The following is a 20,943-nucleotide window of genomic DNA, read 5'->3' as shown; positions in this document are numbered from 1 at the left end:
TCCCTAGTAAATTTTAGACTGGTTTTGTAACAACAACAACAAAAAAATAGGTATCACATTTCTTCCACACTCATAAAATACAAATATATGATTTGTTTTAAATTATAAAATGTTGCCTTATGTAGTTTTTTTGTAGGTATCTTCCTATCATACTAGTGAATTCATCACTCCTCTATGTGATTGTACAAATGAGAGTACACTATTGTAGTAACTCAAGAACATTACAAATGTTTGTTTGCTAAGTATGTTTAAATAAGAATATGTAGAATAGGAAGTAAGATTTCTTCATTTGAATGTATTTTTGTTGAAAATATACTTTTTCATTTTATATTTTAGGTCTCTGATAAAAATGCACTTTTCAATTTAATGTTTCTTGATTTTAATGACCATCCAGAAAAAGTGGAGGGTGTTGGGCAGTTGCTCTTTGAAATGTGCAAAGGAGTTAGAAATATGTTTCACTCCTGTACAAGCCAGGTAATTAATGATGGGAAGTTGTGGGTGGGGTCTATGTAAAAGGATTAAAGAGAAAAATAGAGAAGAATTAGGCAAATGTTATGGCAGAAGGATAGGTAACCTAGAACAAATACAAAGCACTAAGTGGGAAAATTAGAGGATTAATAACATTGCTTCCTGCTGTAGGCCCTAGGTACTTTTTTTGGTTCTAATTAGTTATACTTGAGAGTAGAATGCTTTCTGACACATCAGCCCTGGGTATGTTTACTTTCAGAGTCATTTCTATCTTCTTCATTGTGGATAGTAGGAGGTAATAACCCAGATATCAATGGGCACAAGTAGGTAGAGAGGGTCAGTTGTACAGTAAAATTCCCCACCCTAGGTTGGGAATTCCTTGGGACACAGTTAACCATCAAAGCTCCCATATCCTTGGTAATTCTTGAACAGATTTTTAAGGTAGCTAATTTAGAATGGTAAATCACAGTTTAATACTTAAAATAATTTAAATTGTTCTTGTTTTACTACAGGCAGTGAAACTAATTTTGCAAAAACTAGGACCAGTTACTGAAACAGAAACTCAATTACCATGGATTTTAGTTGGAGAAACACTCAAAAACATGGCCAAATCCACTGTATTCCACATCTACAAGGAACATTTTGGTACATTTTTTGACTGTTTGCAAGTGAGTTCTAAGTTTTAAAGATGGGTATATAATAAGAAGTGTTGAGTTTTTTTTTGTTGTTCTGAGTCTATCAGAGCACTCTTCTACATACATTTTAAGATTTTCCTTTCCATTACCCTTAGTACTCTTTTTATTTGATATGATGTCTTGAGATACAGTGATGTATAGTGTTACAAGAACCTTTGGACACACCTGTAACCCAGCTGCTTGGGAGATTGATGCAGGAGGATTCAAAGCCAACCTCGGCAACTTAGTGGGATCCATCTCAAAATAAAAATAATTAAAAAGTTCTAGAGATGTAGCCCAGTGATACCTGGCTTCAATCTCTGGTACCCCCCCCCCCGCCCCCTAAAAAAAAAAAGAGAGAGGCTCTGGATCCACACTGTCTGTTTAAATCTTGGCTCCACCACTTACTACTAGTGTAATTTGGGGAAGTTAATTTAAATCTCTATTCCTCAGTCTCATGTGATTAGTAAGGATGATGTCAATATTCTTTACTTCAGGGTTGCTGTGAAAATGCTAATTACTTCAAAGAATTAAGAATTGATCATTCAGTAAATGGTAGCTCTCATTATCTAGTGTATCCCCATAAGTGTCTTTTCTTTCCAAAGCAAAAGAATGAAAAAGTTCAAATAAGTCACAACATTTTCATTATTGGATGAAAAATTGAGTTTAGTATCTTTCAGTTATTTTCTCTGTTAAATCCATTGTTTGCAGGAATCACTCCTGGATCTACATAACAAAGTAACAAAAAAGAACTGTTATGAAAGTTCTGAACAGATTAAAAGGTTATTAGAAATATATCTGATACTTGTGAAACATGGTAATGGATCAAAGGTAACTGAACCTACTGATGTGTGTAAGGTGAGTTCTCAACTTAATATGTTTAAAAGCTTGTTGATTAAAAGTGGATTTTACATTGTTTTTCTTTTATCTTTGCAGGTACTGTCTGAAACATTACAAATACCCAATCTCTCCACATCTTGCTGGGAAACTCTCTTGGATGTAATTTCTGCTTTGATTCTCGGTGAAAATGTTTCCTTGCCGGAGACCCTCATCAGAGAAACTTTAGAAAAAGTAATTTATTTCAACAAATATTAATTGAGTAGTTAATAATATGTTTGGCATCGAGTAAGCCTGCTGGGGAATACAAATGAAGCTTGACAAAGGCTCTGTCCTCAAGGAATTTATAATCTTGTTAAGAAGACGTGTTGTATGCTGTAATGGAAATAAAGTGGGGTAAAAGCTAAATCTCTAGAGCAAATATTTAGTGAACATGGATAACTTACTATGTGTGAACTAGGTGTTCCAGGGATAACCCTGTAATCCCTACAGTTTGTGATGTTAGAGAATGGGTCTGGGAGTCAGTAGTTAAAATCTAGAGAACTGATTTGTTTGAGATACATATTGAATTATAACCATTAATTCTGCCTGGGATTGAGGAACAGAAAAACATTTTTGAAGATTTATATTTGAAATAGTCCTTGAAGGTTCTATAGTGTTCTGCCAGTCATAAGAGTTTAAAAACACTAAGAAGGGACAGCAAAGACCTGTATTGAGGAATGTGTACAGTCTGGGCACATGGACACTTGAGGAAGTGTGATGTGATAGCCACAAAGCTCTGTTCAGCTTTGGAAAAATAAGTTGGGTTTTATCTTACAAGTCATGGTGAACCCTGGAAGAATTCTAAGCAGGGGCATGATTTGAAGAGACTGACATTTTAGTGATTTTTGAGAGATGGTTTGGAGGGAAGTGTGATTGAAAATTGATATATTAGATGTTTTCTAACATCACATAATGCAGCTGGACACATTGGAAAGGTTAGGATCATGCTTTTTGCCCTTTTGCAATTTTGTGGAGCTGGAGAAAATCCTTCCTTAGGCAGAGCCTCTGTCATTGATAAAACAATGCCCCTTCCATCTGTGCGAGTTCCTTTGGAGAAGGCTGAGCTTTAGAACAGCATGCTGGTTGATGTGCCCTCCATTCCCTTAGTGTATTCACTTTCTTGGGGGTAAAGGGGAAGGTATTCTGTAATTATACTTAAATTAATAGCTTTTACCTGTGGTTTGCAGATTTTTGAGAGCACATTGGAAAGACGTTTAATTTTGGATTTTTCTGAAGTCATGTTTGCTATGAAGCAGTTTGAGCAGGTGAGCAAGATACTAGATTTTGAGTATTCCTTGAATCTGTCGTGATAAAATAACCAAATTTGAAATTCTGTGATTTTTATTTGTTTTTGGAGAGAAACAGACTTAGTGTTCAATGTTTTAGTCAGCTTCTTATTTTAAAGAAATTATATTCAGTTCTGGTTTACAGGTAAAACTTTATTCCATATGCTAAAGCATTTAAAATGATATATAGCAACCAATCTGTTTTTAATAATTTTTAACCTAGTTACAAAATCATGCAGTAAAATTGAAAAAAACAGTTTAAGAAACTTTTGGGTGAATTTGAAGCATAAAAAATAGTATCTGAAACAGCTTGTTTTGGAGGAAGATTGAAAGTTTATTTCATTGCTTCAAAAGAAATACCTGATGGAAAAAATCCTTTTGTCAAATCCAGAGTTTATTTTGCCTGTTTCCTCTTATGGCCATCAAGTATTTGCCACATCCTGTAACTAATAACCTTGCAGTATACTTACTGTCTGCTGGAGACAAAGGTAGAATTAATAGTTATAATTCAAAGACCTGTTGTATTAATTCTTAATAATATATAATTTTATTTGACTAAAAACTGAAGGGGAAAAAAAAACCCTCTATTATTCATGTCCTAGATCTCATTTCTGCTCTATGTGGACTTTATCTCACTCTTGATTTCTTAGCAACTATGTCTTTTCTTCTTCCATTTCTCTCCAGATCTTCGTTTATTTGTTTGTTTTTGTTTTTAATCATTTTTATGTAATTTAAAATAGTGGCATACATCTAAAGATAGTCATTTGTCCTCCATATTCACTTTACCAGCACCGACCAATATGAATGATTTTTGCTATTTTTTTCTGGCATTTGCTTTATATTTTTGGGTCATCTGAATATACTACTTTTCCTTAGTTTGTTAGTTTTTGTCCCAATCTGTAGAATTCTTCATATAGTAAATGGATATAAAAAAAGTAAATCATCTTTGTGATAGAGTTACATCACAGGTTTTGGTTGAACCACATAGTTTCTGTAAACAAAGAGTGTTTATGATTACGTATCATTTTTTTCATACCTTTGTATTTTTCCTGAAGTTAGTAATTACTTTATCTTTTAAAAACTAGAGTCTGTCTGCCAGCATCATTGTAAATACCTGTCACACGGCAAACTGTCAGAGAATTTAGCAGTTCAGTCAGTTCTTTTTACAATTCATTCTGAATGGGTTGCTTTCTTAACCCACTACACAGATGTTATAATAGGATGTCCTTTTCCTTCTCAATCCTGTTTCCTGGGTCCCAGATTTCCTTCTTATCACAGTTTATTCTCTTATTTTAATGAACTATATTTTCCAAGGGTTCCCAAGAATGGTAAATGGAGGTAAAGTTTTAAGATTTAGCACATCTGATTAATTAAAACAACCAACTATGGGTAAATGGCAGAAAGTTCAGTAGAGGGAAGAAGAAGGGAATGGGGAAGGGGAAGGGGCAGTCCTGAGGTCTGGATTAGCATAAAATATTCTGTGCTGGTATAATTATATCAAAATGGATTTTAGTGTTATGTATAACTAAAAAAAAAAACATTAAAATAAAAGATTTAGTACATCTGAAATTCTCTCCTTACATTTTTAAAACTGGATGTAGAATTCTAGATTGTAAATCATTTTCCTTCACAGTTTTTAGGGTATTACATTGTCTTCTTTCATTGTTCCTATGGAAAATTTTAATGCTATTAGGATTCCTGATCCTTTGTTTATGAATTCATGTTTTTTTGAAATGTTATGATTTTTTTCTTTTTTACGCATTCTAGAATTTTTATCTGTTAACAAGTGTGATTTCCTTTCTTGTCTTTAGCTTTTTCTGCCAAGCTTTCTCTTATATATTGAGAATTGCTTCTTAATTGATGACAATGTGGTCAAAGATGAAACCCTGGCCATTTTGGCCAAGCTTATTCTGAACAAAGCAGCACCTCCCACTGCTGGCTCCATGGCGATTGAAAAGTATCCTCTTGTTTTCTCACAGCAGACGGTGGGGTGAGTTCTCTAAGTCTGTTCCTATAGTGTTAGTAAGATTACCTTTTTAAATATAGTGCACCAAGAATGCTGTAAAAAAATGAAGCTCTATATGTTTTAACATATATAATGATAGAGAAATAACAATGATTATATATAAATAAGAAATACATAATATGTGGAAAAAGCAAGTTGTACATATAGTATGCATAACATGATCTCATTTCATAAAGTTTTCCTCCTCCCATACCACTCTCTTAATTCTCTAGCTATAAAATAAGTTTTGAGATTTTTAAGTAAAAATCCTCATTATTCCTCTTTGTCAGAATTGTTTTAGTTATTCCTATTCCTTTTGCTTTTCTATGTCTACAGAAAAACTTTGCTGGGATTTTGTAAAGAATTGCATTAAGCCTTTTGATCAATTTGGGGAGAATTAACATCTCCCCAAGGATACAAAGGCTTAATTTTGTTTTGTGTTGTCAGGAGATGGTGAGAGGAAAAATGAAGTGATTGTTCATTTTTAAATTTTATACTTTTGCCTTATTTAAGTTGTTTAAAGGACTATGAATTACTTTCTTAATTTCACTCAAAACAGGTTGAACCCTTTATAAGTTAAAAGCAATCCATTTAAATATGTGAGAGGATTCAGCTTATCGTTTTACAAATAGTCAGGTGAATAAGCTTCTAGAAACTGTAGGTTAGGAAATGGGTTCCCTTGTAATTCCTTTGTGTTTACATTTGGTTTCATGTCTGTTGGATTAGTTCGATCTGTTCTGTGTTTATGGTTTGCTTTAAGGTAGTCAGAGGAAGTGCACATGTGTTGAGTTTGTGCCGAGCACTCAGCTTCAAAGTTTCACAGCATCCATTGAAGTGGGAGATACTGTCTCCACAGTCACATAGCTTTGGAGGTTGATCAACTTGAGATTCTGAGAGAACCCATCTCTTTTAACACCTACTTAACATCTTCTGCCTACCTTAAACCTATCTTCTTTATTAAAATGTGCCAACAGAATTTTAGTGTTTTAATTGACTGAACTCCAATTCTTGAGGAGTGGGTAATGAGTAACTCCTATAGAATTATCCCTTTGAACCTTTTCTCTTGATTTTGCAACCTCAAACCAATCTCTGGCAGGCCAATTCCTTGCAAGTGGCCACAATTATGGTGTCTTCATTATGGGAATGAAGTTGCTTTGTTGGTTGAATTCCTTGAAGCCAAGGCACTAATGTGACTGGATGTCAGACTTTCTCACACTGTTATCTCAGCCCTCTCAAATCCTCCTGAGAAGGTCACATGGTAAAATCAATAAATAAATTGGATGTATTAATTTAAGGCAAGGGCTACAACTTCCTTGTCTGTCTGAGAAAACATTCCTCTGCTACTCACCCTCCCATTCCCCAGAGATATGGTATGTGTAAATGGTCACTTTTGTCTTGATTCCTTCTGTGAATAGCTTTAAATAATTGTTTCAGTAGTCTAGCAATAGTCCACTCATCAAGTTTGTTGAAGATAAAAAGATAATTAATGTGAAAATGCTTTTCAGAGTATTCTGTTGTTTGATAAATATTTATAGTATTAGGTAATGTTGGAGACACTGGTATACAACAATGAGTAAGAAAAAGATTCCTTTTGCGGTGAGATAATATTCTATGGGAAGGGACAGAATGAGGCAGATAAGCCCATAAGCAAGATGATTATAGATAGTGATAAAAAGGAGCATGAAGGAGGCACTCAGTGTTCCTTTCTGGAGCAAGAATGTGTGGGCTGAGAAGGATTCAGCCTTGGAGGGAGCCAGATGAAAGACTTCCAGGTGGAGGGAAGAGTTATTACAAAGACTTTGGGAAAGGAATAAATTCAGCTTATTTCAGAAAGAGAAAGTCTCTGTGGGTAAAGAGCTCTAGAGAAGGAGGGGAGTGGATGACAGGAGGTGAGGGAGGTAAGCAAGGGTCAGATCACATAGAACCTTAACACAACAGAGGAACTCATGGCAGGTATGAAAAAGGTGGGGAATGACATGGCAACTAATCATTCTTTTTTTCCTTCTTTTTTTAAAAACATCTTAATAATTTGTAAGATTTTTGTAGATTGTTGATTCATGGTTACTGCCAAAAAAACTATACATCAGGATGTGGTGACTTTAAGTAGCTGACCTTTAAAATTAACCATTTATTATAATTTCCTATCATTCAGTATCCTGATATGTATGAAACTAAATGAGACTGTGACTTTTTGATTAATTGTAATAATAAAAAGGGCATAGGAGTAAAAAACCTGATATTTCACTGTTTTTGCATAATAAGCTAATGTAACTGGTCATGGAGGGATTGGGGTTATAGCTCAGTGGTAGAGTACTTACCAAGTATGCCTGAGGCCCTGAGTTCCATCCCCAGCACCAAAGGGAAAACAAAATAAGCAAAACAAAAAACTAGACATGGAGGACAAATTGGAAAACAAATAATTTTCCTTTATGATAAATTTTTCTTCAGATTTCTTTCAGATAGAATTGAGGCATAGTATGAGGGCAAGAATAAAAAGAGGCTAGCAAGAATAGTATAGACTAACATACCCCAAACCACATGTCATATCAGAAAATGTTATTGTGTAATAATACACAGTAAAGCAGTAGAAGATTACTTGTAAATCATAATCATTTTTGTGATATTTGTTAACTTTAGTACAGTAACTATATAACATTTCTGCATCTGGAAAGTTGTAAAATTCATATGAAAAATGAAAGGGAATAGAGGAGATTAGTTCATTTGAATGAGTTATCCCTCCAGTTTTTAAAGACATAAATTAAGTAATATCCAAAACTGAGAGAGACTTGGTTTAAGTTATGAAGCAAATTGAAATGGAAAGAAGTAGAGCCAGTGGAGTTGAAAGGACCTCACAGTGAAAATCAATGGAAGGACTCACATTTGTTTAGTTACTTATATTCAACCACCACCACTAGTTCCCTCCTCCCCTGAAGTGCCACAATGAGAAGGAACCAGTGTCATTTCAAACTTTCGAGGGCAATAAGTGATTATATTGTCTCCAGTTTTAAACATTTACTTGAATTTTCATCCTATAGGTCCTACTTAAGGCAGAAGAAGACTAGATCCAAGGCAGGAAAGGAGCAGTTTCCAGTTTTGGACCACCTCTTATCTGTAATTCAGTTACCCCCAAGTAAAAATACTACCTACCTTTCACATTCTTGGGCAGCCCTTGTTGTTTTACCTCACATTAGGTAAGAAAATAAACTTTTAATTTTGAAAGGAATATAGCATGTGCCTAAAATATATTAGTTGTTCTTTACCATTCTGTGAAAAAGCCATTGGATGACTGTTTGAACTTTTCCCTTTTTCTCCCTACTTCTTGGACAGACCTCTTGAGAAAGAGAAGGTGATACCACTGGTTACATGCTTCATAGAATCACTTTTCATGACTGTTGACAGAGGGAGCTTTGGAAAAGGTCAGTTACAATCACCATTTGTTCTCTTTGTCTTTTCTGGCACACATAAAGTAATTGTAAACACATGTAATAGCAGAGGATAATACTAACATTGTGTTCTGACATAACTCCTTATGTGATAAATACGGAAAAAAGAGCATAAGAAGGGCATGTTTCACTTGTACCCTGTAATGTATTGACCAAATCAAGGTGACTTGAACATAGGAAAGTCGAGTGTCAGAAGGATGCCATGGCATAGAAAACCGTTCAAGCCCCAGCCTGTGTCTTGCTCTGTGTGTCCTTTGCCTGCCCTATCCCGGGCATACACTTCATGCTCCAGGCATTTCTGTTTCTCACCCTGAGCAACATAATATTCTATTTGCTCTTGAACATGTGTTCCCTGTGCCTAGGGACCATTCTAGGTTTTGTCATTCATTTAACTCTTAGTTACCTCTCAAAGCTGAGCTCGGGTATAGTACCTCTGAGAAGGCCTTCCTGCCTTTTCCAAGCTGTATTGAACTGCCCTGCCCCACACTTCATCGCCTATTATATATGGGTACATCTCCCATATAAATAGCACCTTTTATTCAGTCAGTATTTGTTTGCTTTTCTCGTGTACCAAGATGTACATGAGTCAGCAATTTAAAAGCAAGTATTTTGTTTTATTCTAGCACAGTATTCTCTCTTAACATATAAACATGGTAGTCATTTACTCACTTAAATAAGAAAAGACATCTCAAGTGCTTAGCAGTCGCATTTGTCTACTAGTTACCATTTTGGATTGTGGCTACAAAATAGCACAATAATTTTTAACATTGCATAAAGCTCTGTTGAGTAGTCTAGAGTGTAGAGCAGGGGTTGGCAAAAAGACCAGATAATAAATATTTTAGATTTTATGGACATGTTTTATCTTTGTTGCTTTTTTTTTTCCTCCTTAAGAACCCTTCAGAAATGCAAAAAGCATTCTTAGCTTACAGGCCATATAAAAACAGACTGTCTAATATATCTGACTTGTGGGCCACAGTTTACTGACCCCTTGGCTAGAAATTAAATGGGGTTTAATTAATATTAATTGAATATATTCAAGGTAATAGCTACTGGTATGTGACTTTTTATAAATTAGAAACTAATATCAACATGAGTCTTATACAAAGATAATTTGGCTTTTTTAAGAGGGTTGAGTCATTACTCAGGTTGAGTGTCCCTTATCTGAAATGCTTAGGACCAGAGTGTTTTCGATTTTTTTCTGATTTTGGAATATTTACATAGGCTTCATTGGTTGAGCATCCTGACCTGATAATCTGAAAATGGAAATGTTCCAAAATCCGGAACTTGTTGGGCATCATAGCAGTATTCAAAATGTTTCAGATTTTGGATTTTTTGGATTAGAGATGCCCAACCAGTATTTCATCCTCATCTCAATTAATGGCAAATAAGTTATTATTCTCTACTTCTAAATACATATTTACCTTAAAAAAGATAAAATATAAAGCTTGGAAACTTCTCTTTTCCTTTCTATTAATTCAGGTACCTGACAGATAATTTTTAGAAGGTACAGATTCACTTTAAAGTGAATTTACTTGTTCTGTAAGTATCAGATGTTGGATAAATAAGATACTTGATAGTTGTGTCATAGAAATAATAAGCAGTTTTTTCTGTCTTTCTGTGCTTAGGAAACTTATTTGTTCTTTGTCAAGCTGTAAGTACTCTGCTAAGTTTGGAAGAATCTTCTGAACTTCTTCATTTGGTTCCTGTGGAACGTGTAAAGAATTTAATATTGTAAGTAAGCAGATCTTTATTTGGCTTAGTAATGAATAAAATATTTAAGTCTATTTTTGAGAACATAAAATAATTGTCTATAATTCAGACATAACAAAAATTCTTCTAAGATATTTCATGCATGAATTGTATTCACATAGTGAAATTTAATATTGACTTAGATTCTCCAATTAAAATAAGAATTTTTTTTACAGTCTTTAAATACAGATTCATCTCTGTGAAGGAGTATTGTTTTTATGTGTAAATTAAGGTGCAGTGTAAAGAGTTTATAATGGCAATTGTTCCCAAATGTAACATTGCACAGTGTTGAACTTTATTAACCTCTTTAATGATTCCAACTGACACATTCCTACCACTATCATATTCTGCCCTACCATAACATAATGTGTTTCAGAAAAATTTCCTTGTGATCTTTTTGCTGTGTACTGAAACAATTATTTATTGTTTAAGTTAGTTTGGCTAGCCTCTGATTTTGGTAGTAGCACCTTTTATTCAGTATTTTTTTGCTTTTCTCATGTACCAGGCTGTATTCTAGGCACTGGGAAACACAGTGGAATGAAGTAGACAGAATTCACTGTCATGGAGCTAATGTTCTAGCAAGAAGAGACACTAAACAGAATAAATACAATATGTAGCAGCATGTAAGAAGGTGCTAGATACTATGAAGAAACCAGAGTAGTCTTTGGGTAGGAGAGTCTGAAGGTTAGGGTGAGTAGCAGTTCTAAATAAGGAAGGCCTCACATAGAAGGAGATACCTGAGAAGAAACTTGAAAGCAGGAGGGATATGGGGTCCAAGATGCTCCCTGGGGGCAATAGGTGTATAAACTTGAGCAGCAAGGGGTGTTTTGTGGCCAAGCAGAGTGGGTGAGTAGTAGAATAAGAGGACACAGAGGTGGAAGTAGCAGACAGTATATGACCTTTAGGTAGAGGAAGGGCTTTGGCTTTTACTGTGAGTGAAAGGAGAGGATTTTTGGCAAGGGATTGATCTAAACGGGATCACTTAGCTTACCCAGTTGAGAAGATAATTAGGAGACTTATGGCAATAATCCAGAATCTCTTTACTTTTGTAAATCTGGGTGAAGTTGATGTTTTTCCATGGTTAATTATATTGGTTTAAATGAACTTTCTTTAGAGAGGGAATATTTATTTGAATTCACCATATTTACCATATTACATATTTCCCTTTTCTTGACTGTTGTGGTTAAAATTTCTCATCCTTTAGTCCTTGGTATAAGCAGTGGAAGACGGTTAGGGTGTTTGAAACAAAACACATGCATAGCATACCAGAATGGGGTAATTATGTCCTCTGGGAAAGGCCAGGTGGCAGTTAGCTTTAGAAGCCCATCAGAAGTGGATCCATTTTTGAGGTCAGGGTATGATCTTTCATTGAATGTACTGGGCCTTTCTCAGTGTTGTGCTATTACACTGAGTGTCTAGGTTTCACTGTCACTTCAGACTGGATTTGAAGTTTGTAACTCCGAGGCCATGGGTAAGTTAGTTGACCTTAGCTTCATTATATCTCAACAGAGGACAGTTAAAAAAGGAAAGGATAATAGTACTTACCTTGTGCAAACAAATTTGGATAATGTATGCAATAATAGTTAAAAAAATGCATTTATTGTCTTCTTATTATATGCAAATTGCTGTTGTGTGTACACTTTATACATTATTAAATCCTTACAACTCTGTAAGGTGTAGGTACTTTTGTTCTCCATGGGAACTAGTTTCAAATTAACACCCTGGTCTCATTTGTTATCTCCTGCATGGATCATTGTCATAGTTGCCTAATGAGTTTCCTTACTTCTTCCCTTGTGTTACTGCTCTCTAGTCTATACCAGAAGCCAGAATGATTATTCTTTTAAATGTAAGATGATAGGTCATGTCACTCCACCCTCACAACCTTCTAGTACAGTGCTTCTTAACTGAGAGAAATTGACTACTGAAGAGAGAAATTTTCTGGCATGTAGTGGAGAGAGGCTAGGGGTGCTACTAAGCACCATACCATGCAGAGGTCACCTCCCTGCAAAGATTCCAGCCTCAAATATCAATAGTACCAATATTTATTGAGAAACCCTGCTCTAGTGGTATCCAACGTCTTTATCAGATTCCTTGGGGCTCCATATGACTCCCACTCCTAAATCTTCAGCCACTGTTCTTTGTTAACTCAGTTTCAGCCAGACTGTTCTCCTTACTGTTCCCACAGACGAGCACATCTCAGGCTGTGGTGGCTTTACTTTCCCCTCTTAAGATGTTCTTCTTCCAGATACGTCTTAGCTCCCTTTTTCATTTCCTTCCATCCCTGCTTTCCATAATCTGGTCTCTGTCTAACCTCCCTCTCTGGTTACTTTTCTCCACAGCACTCATCACTGTCATACTAATTGTTAGTTTACTTATTGGCTATCTTTCCCTGCTGGAATGCTGTTCCAGAAAGATAGAAATGTTGTCTTTTTTTTTTTTCTTAACCGCTGTATCTGCAATGTCTAGAAAAGTCACTGGCATATAGTAATATTCAGTAAATAATTGTTGGGTGAAGGTGGTACATAGAGATTAAGCTTGCTCAAGGTTATGCCACTGATGCATCATGGGGCTGGGTCAAGACATGGACTGCCCTACACCAGAACTCCTCTGCTGCTTCTCTTACTAGCTCCATGCCTAGTACCCAGCAGACACTTAATAAGTATTACATATCTTCTTTTTATGTGACCGTCATTTTTCAGCTGTGCATATGGAGTGAAAATAGCATTGTAATCCTGCCTCTGCCTCCAATCAGCTATGTGCCTTGAACAGAGTACTCAGGGTCTCTAGGCCTCAGATTCTTCATCTATAAAATCATGATGTTACATGTCCAGTAAAACTTGTCCATGCTACCTTTTATATTTCCCTCAACAGTGATAATTTTATTTTACTGTCTAAATACTCCAAGGTGTATGTGCAATTTGGGTCTTATAAATATCTCATTGCAGAACATTTCCTTCGGAGCCATCTGTATTGCTGTTGGCTGATCTCTATTATCAGAGATTGTCTTTATGTGGCTGTAAAGGGCCACTTTCTGAGGAAGCTTTGATGGAATTATTTCCCAAGTTACAAGGAAACATTTCTACTGGTATATCTAAGGTAATACTGTTTTGTGGGATGTTCGCAGTCTCCATTTGTTTTTATGTGTATAGCCAGAAGTCATGAGAGCTCCTTAATCAGAAAGTGCTGCTGTGGAATGATTTCTCTTTAAAGCAAGGATTCCTAAAGATTAGCTTGCAAACTGTAGCAGAATTAGTTAGGAAGATTAATAAAAATATGAGTGCCAGGTCCCCACCCCGAAAGATTCTGATTTAGTAGGGTTAGGGTGGAAATGAAAAATGTACATGGTGTTTTTTAAGCCCCCTTGATGATTCTGGTGGTCATTTGGGTGTGTGGAAGTATATGAGTAGGTTACTTAGGAATAAAAATAATACTGATTTTGGTTGAACTATAAGCTTAATCAGTTCCTTGCACTTATTTACAGAAGTACTTACAGTGTTATCGTTCAGAAAAACAATATGGAATATTGGTCAGCATCGCTGTCTTAAATCTGGTCTGGTCATTATATATATATATTCTCTTTTTTGAATTAGGTATTGGTTGGATATGAAATAAGGGATAGAATAGATGTCTATGACTCTGGTCAAATGGTTATCTTTTTTTATTTTATAAAACTTAGATCTTACTGGCTGTAAATGAGTTTCTTCCTCCATATAAATTTGTAAGTGAAATACGCCTTTTACTTTCCCTAGATTCGGCTTTTGACAATAAGGATCCTAAACCATTTTGACATTCGGCTTCCGGAATTGATGGAGGTATTATAGCTGCTTGAGTGGAAGGTTTTTTAAAAACACAATTTTACACATTTTTTAAATTTCCAGAATGTTATCTTTGCAGAAAACTAACACACTTTATAAATATCTCATGGAAATTGATAACTTTTTTAATTCTTACTCCCACCTAACAATAAGACCACAAACAAAAATCTAGATAATTAATGAATATTCTTTTAAACTTTTTCAGTATACATACATAATTAAAGCAGATTTTATGATGAAAGTTTTCCATGTTAGAACCTATTGTGTTACCTTATTTTTTGAAGTTTTGAATAGTATTCCACAGTTTAAAATATCTTAGTTTTTCAGTTCCCTATTTGGTGGGTAAACACTGTAGTGAACCTCCTTTCACAACCTCTGTGTAGGGTTATATATATTATATTTCTATAATGCAAACTATTGGAATTGTAGAGTAAAAGTATATATACATTTTATTTCAATAGATATTGCTAATCAATTTGAGTCACTGTGAGAATTACTTTTTTGTTCACTTTACATTCCTGTGCTAAACACTAAACCTAAATTACCTGCCAAAAAGTAAATAGTGTGAGGAAAAATGAACATTTTACCAAACTAAACCAAACAAAAATAGTTACCTAAGACATTAATATATTTTAGTTTATTTTTTTTTATTTTTATTTTTCAGACCTTTAGTTATATGTAATATTCTTTTACTTTTTGGATAAACCCCAATGTTGATCTGCTTGGGTTGTGTTTGGCTGTTCAGGGTGACGGGCTGTGTCAGCGGCAGTCTGCCTTTGCTATATTACGCCAGGCAGAACTTGTTCCTGCAACAGTGAGTGATTATAGAGAGAAGCTTCTTCACTTGAGAAAACTGAGGCATGATGTGGTGCAGACTGCAATACCTGATGGGCTGTTACAGGAGGTAAAAATACCATCCTTTTCTGTTTCTTCCTTCTTAATTTACACTTCAAATCATATTTGGGGAAGCATATCAAATAGTTACCACCCCACCCCACACCCCCTGAAAAATTTTTTAAACAGGTAAATTCACAATTCTCTTAGATGCTGTGAGTTAACTAGCTCTACCAGCCTGTTAAATAGTAGGAATAATTTAGTACCCACGTTTTGACTACATGAAGGTTTGAAACACTTACGACCAGTCTTTGTTTAGTTTTATGATTGCTTTTCCTGGTAGAATAGGGAAGTGACCAATTTAAAAGTTTGTTTTGTTTAGGGTCTCTGATGTTTCTCCAGTTTCAGCGTGTAGCACTACATTTTAGCATAAAATACAACGTCACTTTTAGCAGTTTAACTTCATTAACCTCAGACCTTAAAGATTGGGTTAATTTGTGAATAATTTCTTGTCAAAAGTTCACTTTTAAACTGGTTTTATTCATATAATGTTTTTAAAATTAGATTCCATCTTTAAAAAGAAGCTTTGAAGGATAGAGTATAAAGAAATGATTGGTCTGGAGGTAGGAGGCCGAATTGTGTTATGTGAGGAGTCAGAATTGATTCTTGTAGTCCCTGGCATCATCACACAATAGTTTAGGTAGAGTGGTCAAGATTGTTGAAATCAAGGCCTAGCTCTGCCACTTACTGAACCTAGAACTACACGGTGACTCAGTTTCCTTATTTGTGAAATTGGGAAAATACTTTTAGTTCACTGCTTTTTTCTGGGAATTACATGAGATAAATATAAAATGTTAGAACAGTAGCTAGCACCTATTAAGCACTTGTATGGTAACTTTGAGATTATTAAAATTAATATTTTATCAAACATGTACTGATGTTTCAAAGACATCACATTGTGCTTAGGGCAGGTTTCATAATGAATGTGTAAGACAATGTTCAAGGACTTCAGGCAGGGGTGATGTTTGACTGTACCCTCACAAGGGGATGATGTTCCATTTGAGAGGAAGAATATATGTAAGGGAAACAAGTCTGAGAGAATGTAGTTTATTTAGGGGAACTATACAGACTGACATATCTGAGAGTTTGCACAGGTATTAGGGTGCCTTGGTAGTTCAGTTTGTTGTTACTGACATTCTCTCCCTCATCTTAATTCAGTTATTCTACAATCTTTAGTTTACAAAGGTGATTGTTGTGCTTCTTGACAATACATAATATTCTTTTCTTTGTATTTTTTCCTTATGCATTCATTAGATTAGATATTTTCTTTGAGCAATTTAGGTGTTAATCATCTAAGCATAGTGCTTTGCCCCACTGAGCAGGTTTTCAAGGGAAATTTGTTTGTAGAATAAGTGAATGATAAATTATTTTTATTGTTCTATATTAGTTTACTAGAGACATACTTTGTAAATTTTTTTTATTAGATTTTCTTTAAGTTACAAATTCAATATGTTTTTATAATAACAATTGGGTTGGATTTTTGATCCCAGACATTTCCCTGGAAAGGCAAATGTCCATTAAACTACTGGAAGGAGACTGAGAGAACAGGATCCTTCTATATCCAGGTCCTTTTTACATCAGGATGGTTTTAGTGTCCACCAAGGTGGTGGCTGGGTTTTTAGGTTCAGAGAATGGCCATAAAATAGATACAATTTTTTTTTAAATTGCTTTTTCACCCTGCCTGTAAAATACATAAGGAAAAAAAATATACTTTCCATAATAAAATTGTTCTTAATATTGATCTTGATTTTTGTCCTTATTAGTCTGAGAAAGATCAAATGCTATTTTACTTCTTATAAGTCTACTTTTTGAGAAGCACACATTTTATTAACTAGGCATTATTTTACTGGATTTAGGGAGCTGGAAGCAGAATGTATTCCCTTGTTCTTTTCATCATGCCATCCTGCTGCCTTGCTTTGGGAAAATACACTTTACTTTTCAGAATAATCCAAAAACCTATAAGCATGTAAAGTTTTCTTACCAAAATTACTTTGAAAATCAAGTCTCAACATGGGATCTGTTTTCTTTATGTATACATTTCAAGTTTCCATTGCAGGCAACAGTTAATATTTTAATATTTTCTGTTTTTAGGGAACTCTAATAATAAATCTCAATTATGCACAAACTGAAAATATGACTATTAATTATTTACTGAGTTACTGACTTCTTTTGTCTAAAGCAACACAGAATACTTACAGTGCCTTTCAGTTTTGCTGCTTAAAACTGTATGTCAAACTTAAAAATATTTTTACAAAACCCTAGATTGTCTTGCTCCTTTATAAGAGTACCTTACAGTCACATGGTGTTTTATGTTTTCCCAGATAGTATACCCATTGCATAAGAAGCTCAAGGCTGAAGTATGTTAAAATGATTTGTTCAAGGTTATGTACTAGTGAGCATTTTAGAATTGGAACTAAGATCCATATTGTCCAATTCCAAATCCAGTGCTTGAAATTGGATATTATTTTCTGTCATTTCTAGAGATAAAAGTACAATTATATATTGATTATCAACTTATCATAGTAGATAGAATTACTTTGGCCAGTGTGCCCTGCACATAAAATGATGATTAGGTGTCTTTGTGTAATATTATTTCTCTCAAAGCCTTGGGTAAATTGTGGATGATGCTTTAAAAGTATTTGTAGAATTGGGCATGGTAGCACCCATCTGAAAGCCCAGCAACATGGTGGGAAGCTGAGGCAGGAGGATCACAACTTTGAGGCCAGCCTGGGTAACTTAGTGAGACCCTGTCTCAAAATAAAAAGGACTGGGGGTGTAGCTCAGTGATAGAGCATAAAGCCTTGGGTTCAATTCTTAGTACCACCAGAAAGAAATTTATACCCATATATGCATATATAAAATATAAATAAAATAATTATATGTAAATTATTCACAGTCATTTCAACATTTGAAATGTCCTTATTGAGTGGCCAAAATCGTACTTTAAAAGTATTCATAGGATTGGGCATGGTGGCACCCACCTGAAAGTTCAGCAGCTTGGGAGGCTGATGGGAAGTCATTATATGTAGAGAGGCATGTGTAGAGAGAACTGGGAATCATACAGAGGGCATGATTGCCCTCACTTGCCCCTTCTCCTGGGCTGACCCTGTGTCTTAGTTTTCCTATCTATAAAGAAGCCATATTTAATATGACGGTCTCTCACTTTTCCTGCCCCAGAAACCTATGATTTATTTCTATTCAGAAAATACTTATGTTACTGAATTTGCTTGTCAGTATTCTGTCCTGAATCTAGCCAGTTAGTAAGCATTTACGATGTTTTGGACATCAGGTTAGGTTCTAGAGATACAAAGATAATTGAGAACATAACCCAGCCTATAAGAGATGTATAACCTAGTAGAGCCTGTCAGACACAGAAAGCACTGCGTACAGTAGTGCAGTCTGATGAGGCTGCACCGAGGGAGCTGAGTGCTGAATGATGGATTAGGTGTTCAGGAATGCAGATGGGAAGGCTGTTAAAGCCAGAGAGAGGAGAGTGAGGCAGAAGTGTTATCAAGTAGCCCAACTCATATGAGAGATACAGGCAATTCTATATGGCTGCAGTGTGAGGTGCAGGGGAGACATCATGAAAATTGAGATCGGCCTAGGTCATATCTGAAAGCCTGGACTTTTGTATAGACCTTATAAACCAGAGACAGTGTTCACTATGTAGGCCCTTGTTTTCAGTCTTTTCACTCTTCAAAGATTTGCCATTTTTGGAAAGAAATGCCATCATTCATTCAGTTATTTATTGTGTATTGTTTATAGCATCTCTTAAGTATCTTACGCTGTACAAGATGCTGGTTGTACAACAAAGAACAGAGGAGACATAGACCCTGACCAGTGCATCTGATGCCAACTTTATAGATCACTATTGAAACTTGATGGTATTTTTATTAAAGGGAGAGTGGAGCAGACATTTGGCTTTTGTTACTGTTATCTTTTTCCTTTTGTTGATTTTATGTGCTATTAATAAAACATATAGATGATGAGTGAGTTTCTGGAATACTTAGGAGAAATGTTCAAAGGCTACTTGAGTTGAAAAATTGCTGATATTCCTTGGCTAAGTTATGGTGAACATTCATAATAGGAAATCTGTTGAAACGTATTTCATTTTAACTTCCTGGTTCAATGACCAGCCTTCTGTTTGTTGTAGTATTAGGGCTAAGAATGTGGAAATGGAACCTGGTAAAAGGAAATCACAAGAAACATGATGGCTATTGTTGTCTTCCTTATTATTAGAAATTAAGAGAAAGAAATAGATAGTCATTATCTGAGAATTAATTTCCATTTTTAGGCCATTACATTAGCTTTTCAGTGCTGAAAAATTGTGTCAAATACCTGAGAAAAACAACTTGGAGGAGGAGAGATTTATTTTGGCTCATGGTTACAGAGGTTTCAGTTCATGATTGACTGACTCCAAGTCAGAAACATCATGGAGGAAGAGTGTAGCAGAAGAAAGTTGCTGAGTTCTTGACAGCTTGGAAATGGGGCAGGGGATGAGAAATAGTCAGTTCTCCAGAGGCAAACCCTCAGTTACCTACTTCCTCCAGACATGTCTACCTACCTTCTATTTCCACCACTTCCTAGTAGTTCAGTCACATTATTAATCCATCAAATGGATTAATTCACTGCTGAGATCAGAGCCCTCATGAACCCATTATTTCCTTAGAATCGCTCCTGAACATTATTACATTGAGAACCAAGCCCTTAACACATGAGACTTTGGGGGGACATTCCAGATGTAAACTGTAACAATCATGCTTTTTTATGAAGGAACTGCCTGCCTTTACCATTGAAAGACATTCTGAGTGCTGCTGCCTACTTAGTCCAGAGCTATTTACAAAAATAAATGTGAATTCTGTTTGGAGACTCTACCTGTTGGCCAAGACAGGTACTCTGTACTCTTTTTATATGTTCCCAGCACCACTCTGTAGACTTACTGTATATTAATACATTTTTTTTTTTTTTAGAGCAAACTTTGGAGTTAGGCATTTACTATGTTCACTTTATAGAAAGGAAAACATAAAAAGGAGATTTAGTAATTTGCCCATGATCACACAGCTCAGAGCTTGGAAAACTGGTATTCAAACCCAAGTGTTTTGGATCCATAGTCTGTGCTTTTAATAAGATCCATGGCCTCAGTTAATGACAACTCAGATAATTCCACTAAAAAATGTAAAAGCAATGGATTCATTTTAATTTAGGTAATGTGTTCAGAGAACACATAATAGCCAGAATTGTATTTTATAATTCACAACATGCCTTTATATCTATAATCTCATTTAATCCTCAAGATAGGTAGTGTCAGTTCCTTTTTGCACATGTCTCAAATAGAACCCAAGTGAGGTAGGTAGGTGAGAAAACAGCAATAGGAATACCAGTGTCAAAGTTTAAAGCCTTATATTCTTTCCCACGTTTGTTCTCTGTTGCAGGACATTAGGGGTTTTCAGTCCATAGCATTTGAAGATCCATCATGTACTGAACTCTTAGTGAGCAAGACTGCAGGAAGTCCTGCTTTTAACCTGTTTTAGATGTTAACATCCTCTGTGATATTTCATCTGGAAAAGAGATGGCTGCTAAAATATGTACAAACATCCCAACCTTAAGTAATGAACTTGATGCCTCTCACTAGGAGATATTGGTAATAATGAGTGTCATTCCAAAAGGAGATTGAGAAAACTTTACACACTGAACTGAACTCCTTTTAAGTATAATTTTGAGAATTCGAAC

The 20,943-nt window shown here is 35.2% G+C and overlaps 1 protein-coding gene across 1 annotated transcript in view; it reads left to right on the top strand.

Moving 5' to 3' along the window:
- Positions 1–20,943, top strand: part of Utp20 (UTP20 small subunit processome component) — a 95,206-nt gene that overhangs the window by 8,486 nt on the left and 65,777 nt on the right. Inside the window, exons 7-18 of the mRNA XM_026397192.2 lie at positions 337–474; positions 981–1,136; positions 1,854–2,000; positions 2,079–2,213; positions 3,209–3,286; positions 5,119–5,297; positions 8,348–8,503; positions 8,640–8,728; positions 10,381–10,486; positions 13,450–13,600; positions 14,254–14,316; positions 15,065–15,223. Coding sequence (XP_026252977.2) covers positions 337–474; positions 981–1,136; positions 1,854–2,000; positions 2,079–2,213; positions 3,209–3,286; positions 5,119–5,297; positions 8,348–8,503; positions 8,640–8,728; positions 10,381–10,486; positions 13,450–13,600; positions 14,254–14,316; positions 15,065–15,223 — 1,557 coding nt within the window. The remainder of the gene's footprint in view (positions 1–336; positions 475–980; positions 1,137–1,853; positions 2,001–2,078; positions 2,214–3,208; positions 3,287–5,118; positions 5,298–8,347; positions 8,504–8,639; positions 8,729–10,380; positions 10,487–13,449; positions 13,601–14,253; positions 14,317–15,064; positions 15,224–20,943) is intronic.

This window comes from Urocitellus parryii, chromosome 5 (genome assembly GCF_045843805.1).
Source record: "Urocitellus parryii isolate mUroPar1 chromosome 5, mUroPar1.hap1, whole genome shotgun sequence".
Classification (NCBI taxonomy): domain Eukaryota; kingdom Metazoa; phylum Chordata; class Mammalia; order Rodentia; family Sciuridae; genus Urocitellus; species Urocitellus parryii.
Note: the sequence above shows the minus strand (reverse complement) of the source record. Positions and strands in the feature narration are given on the sequence as shown.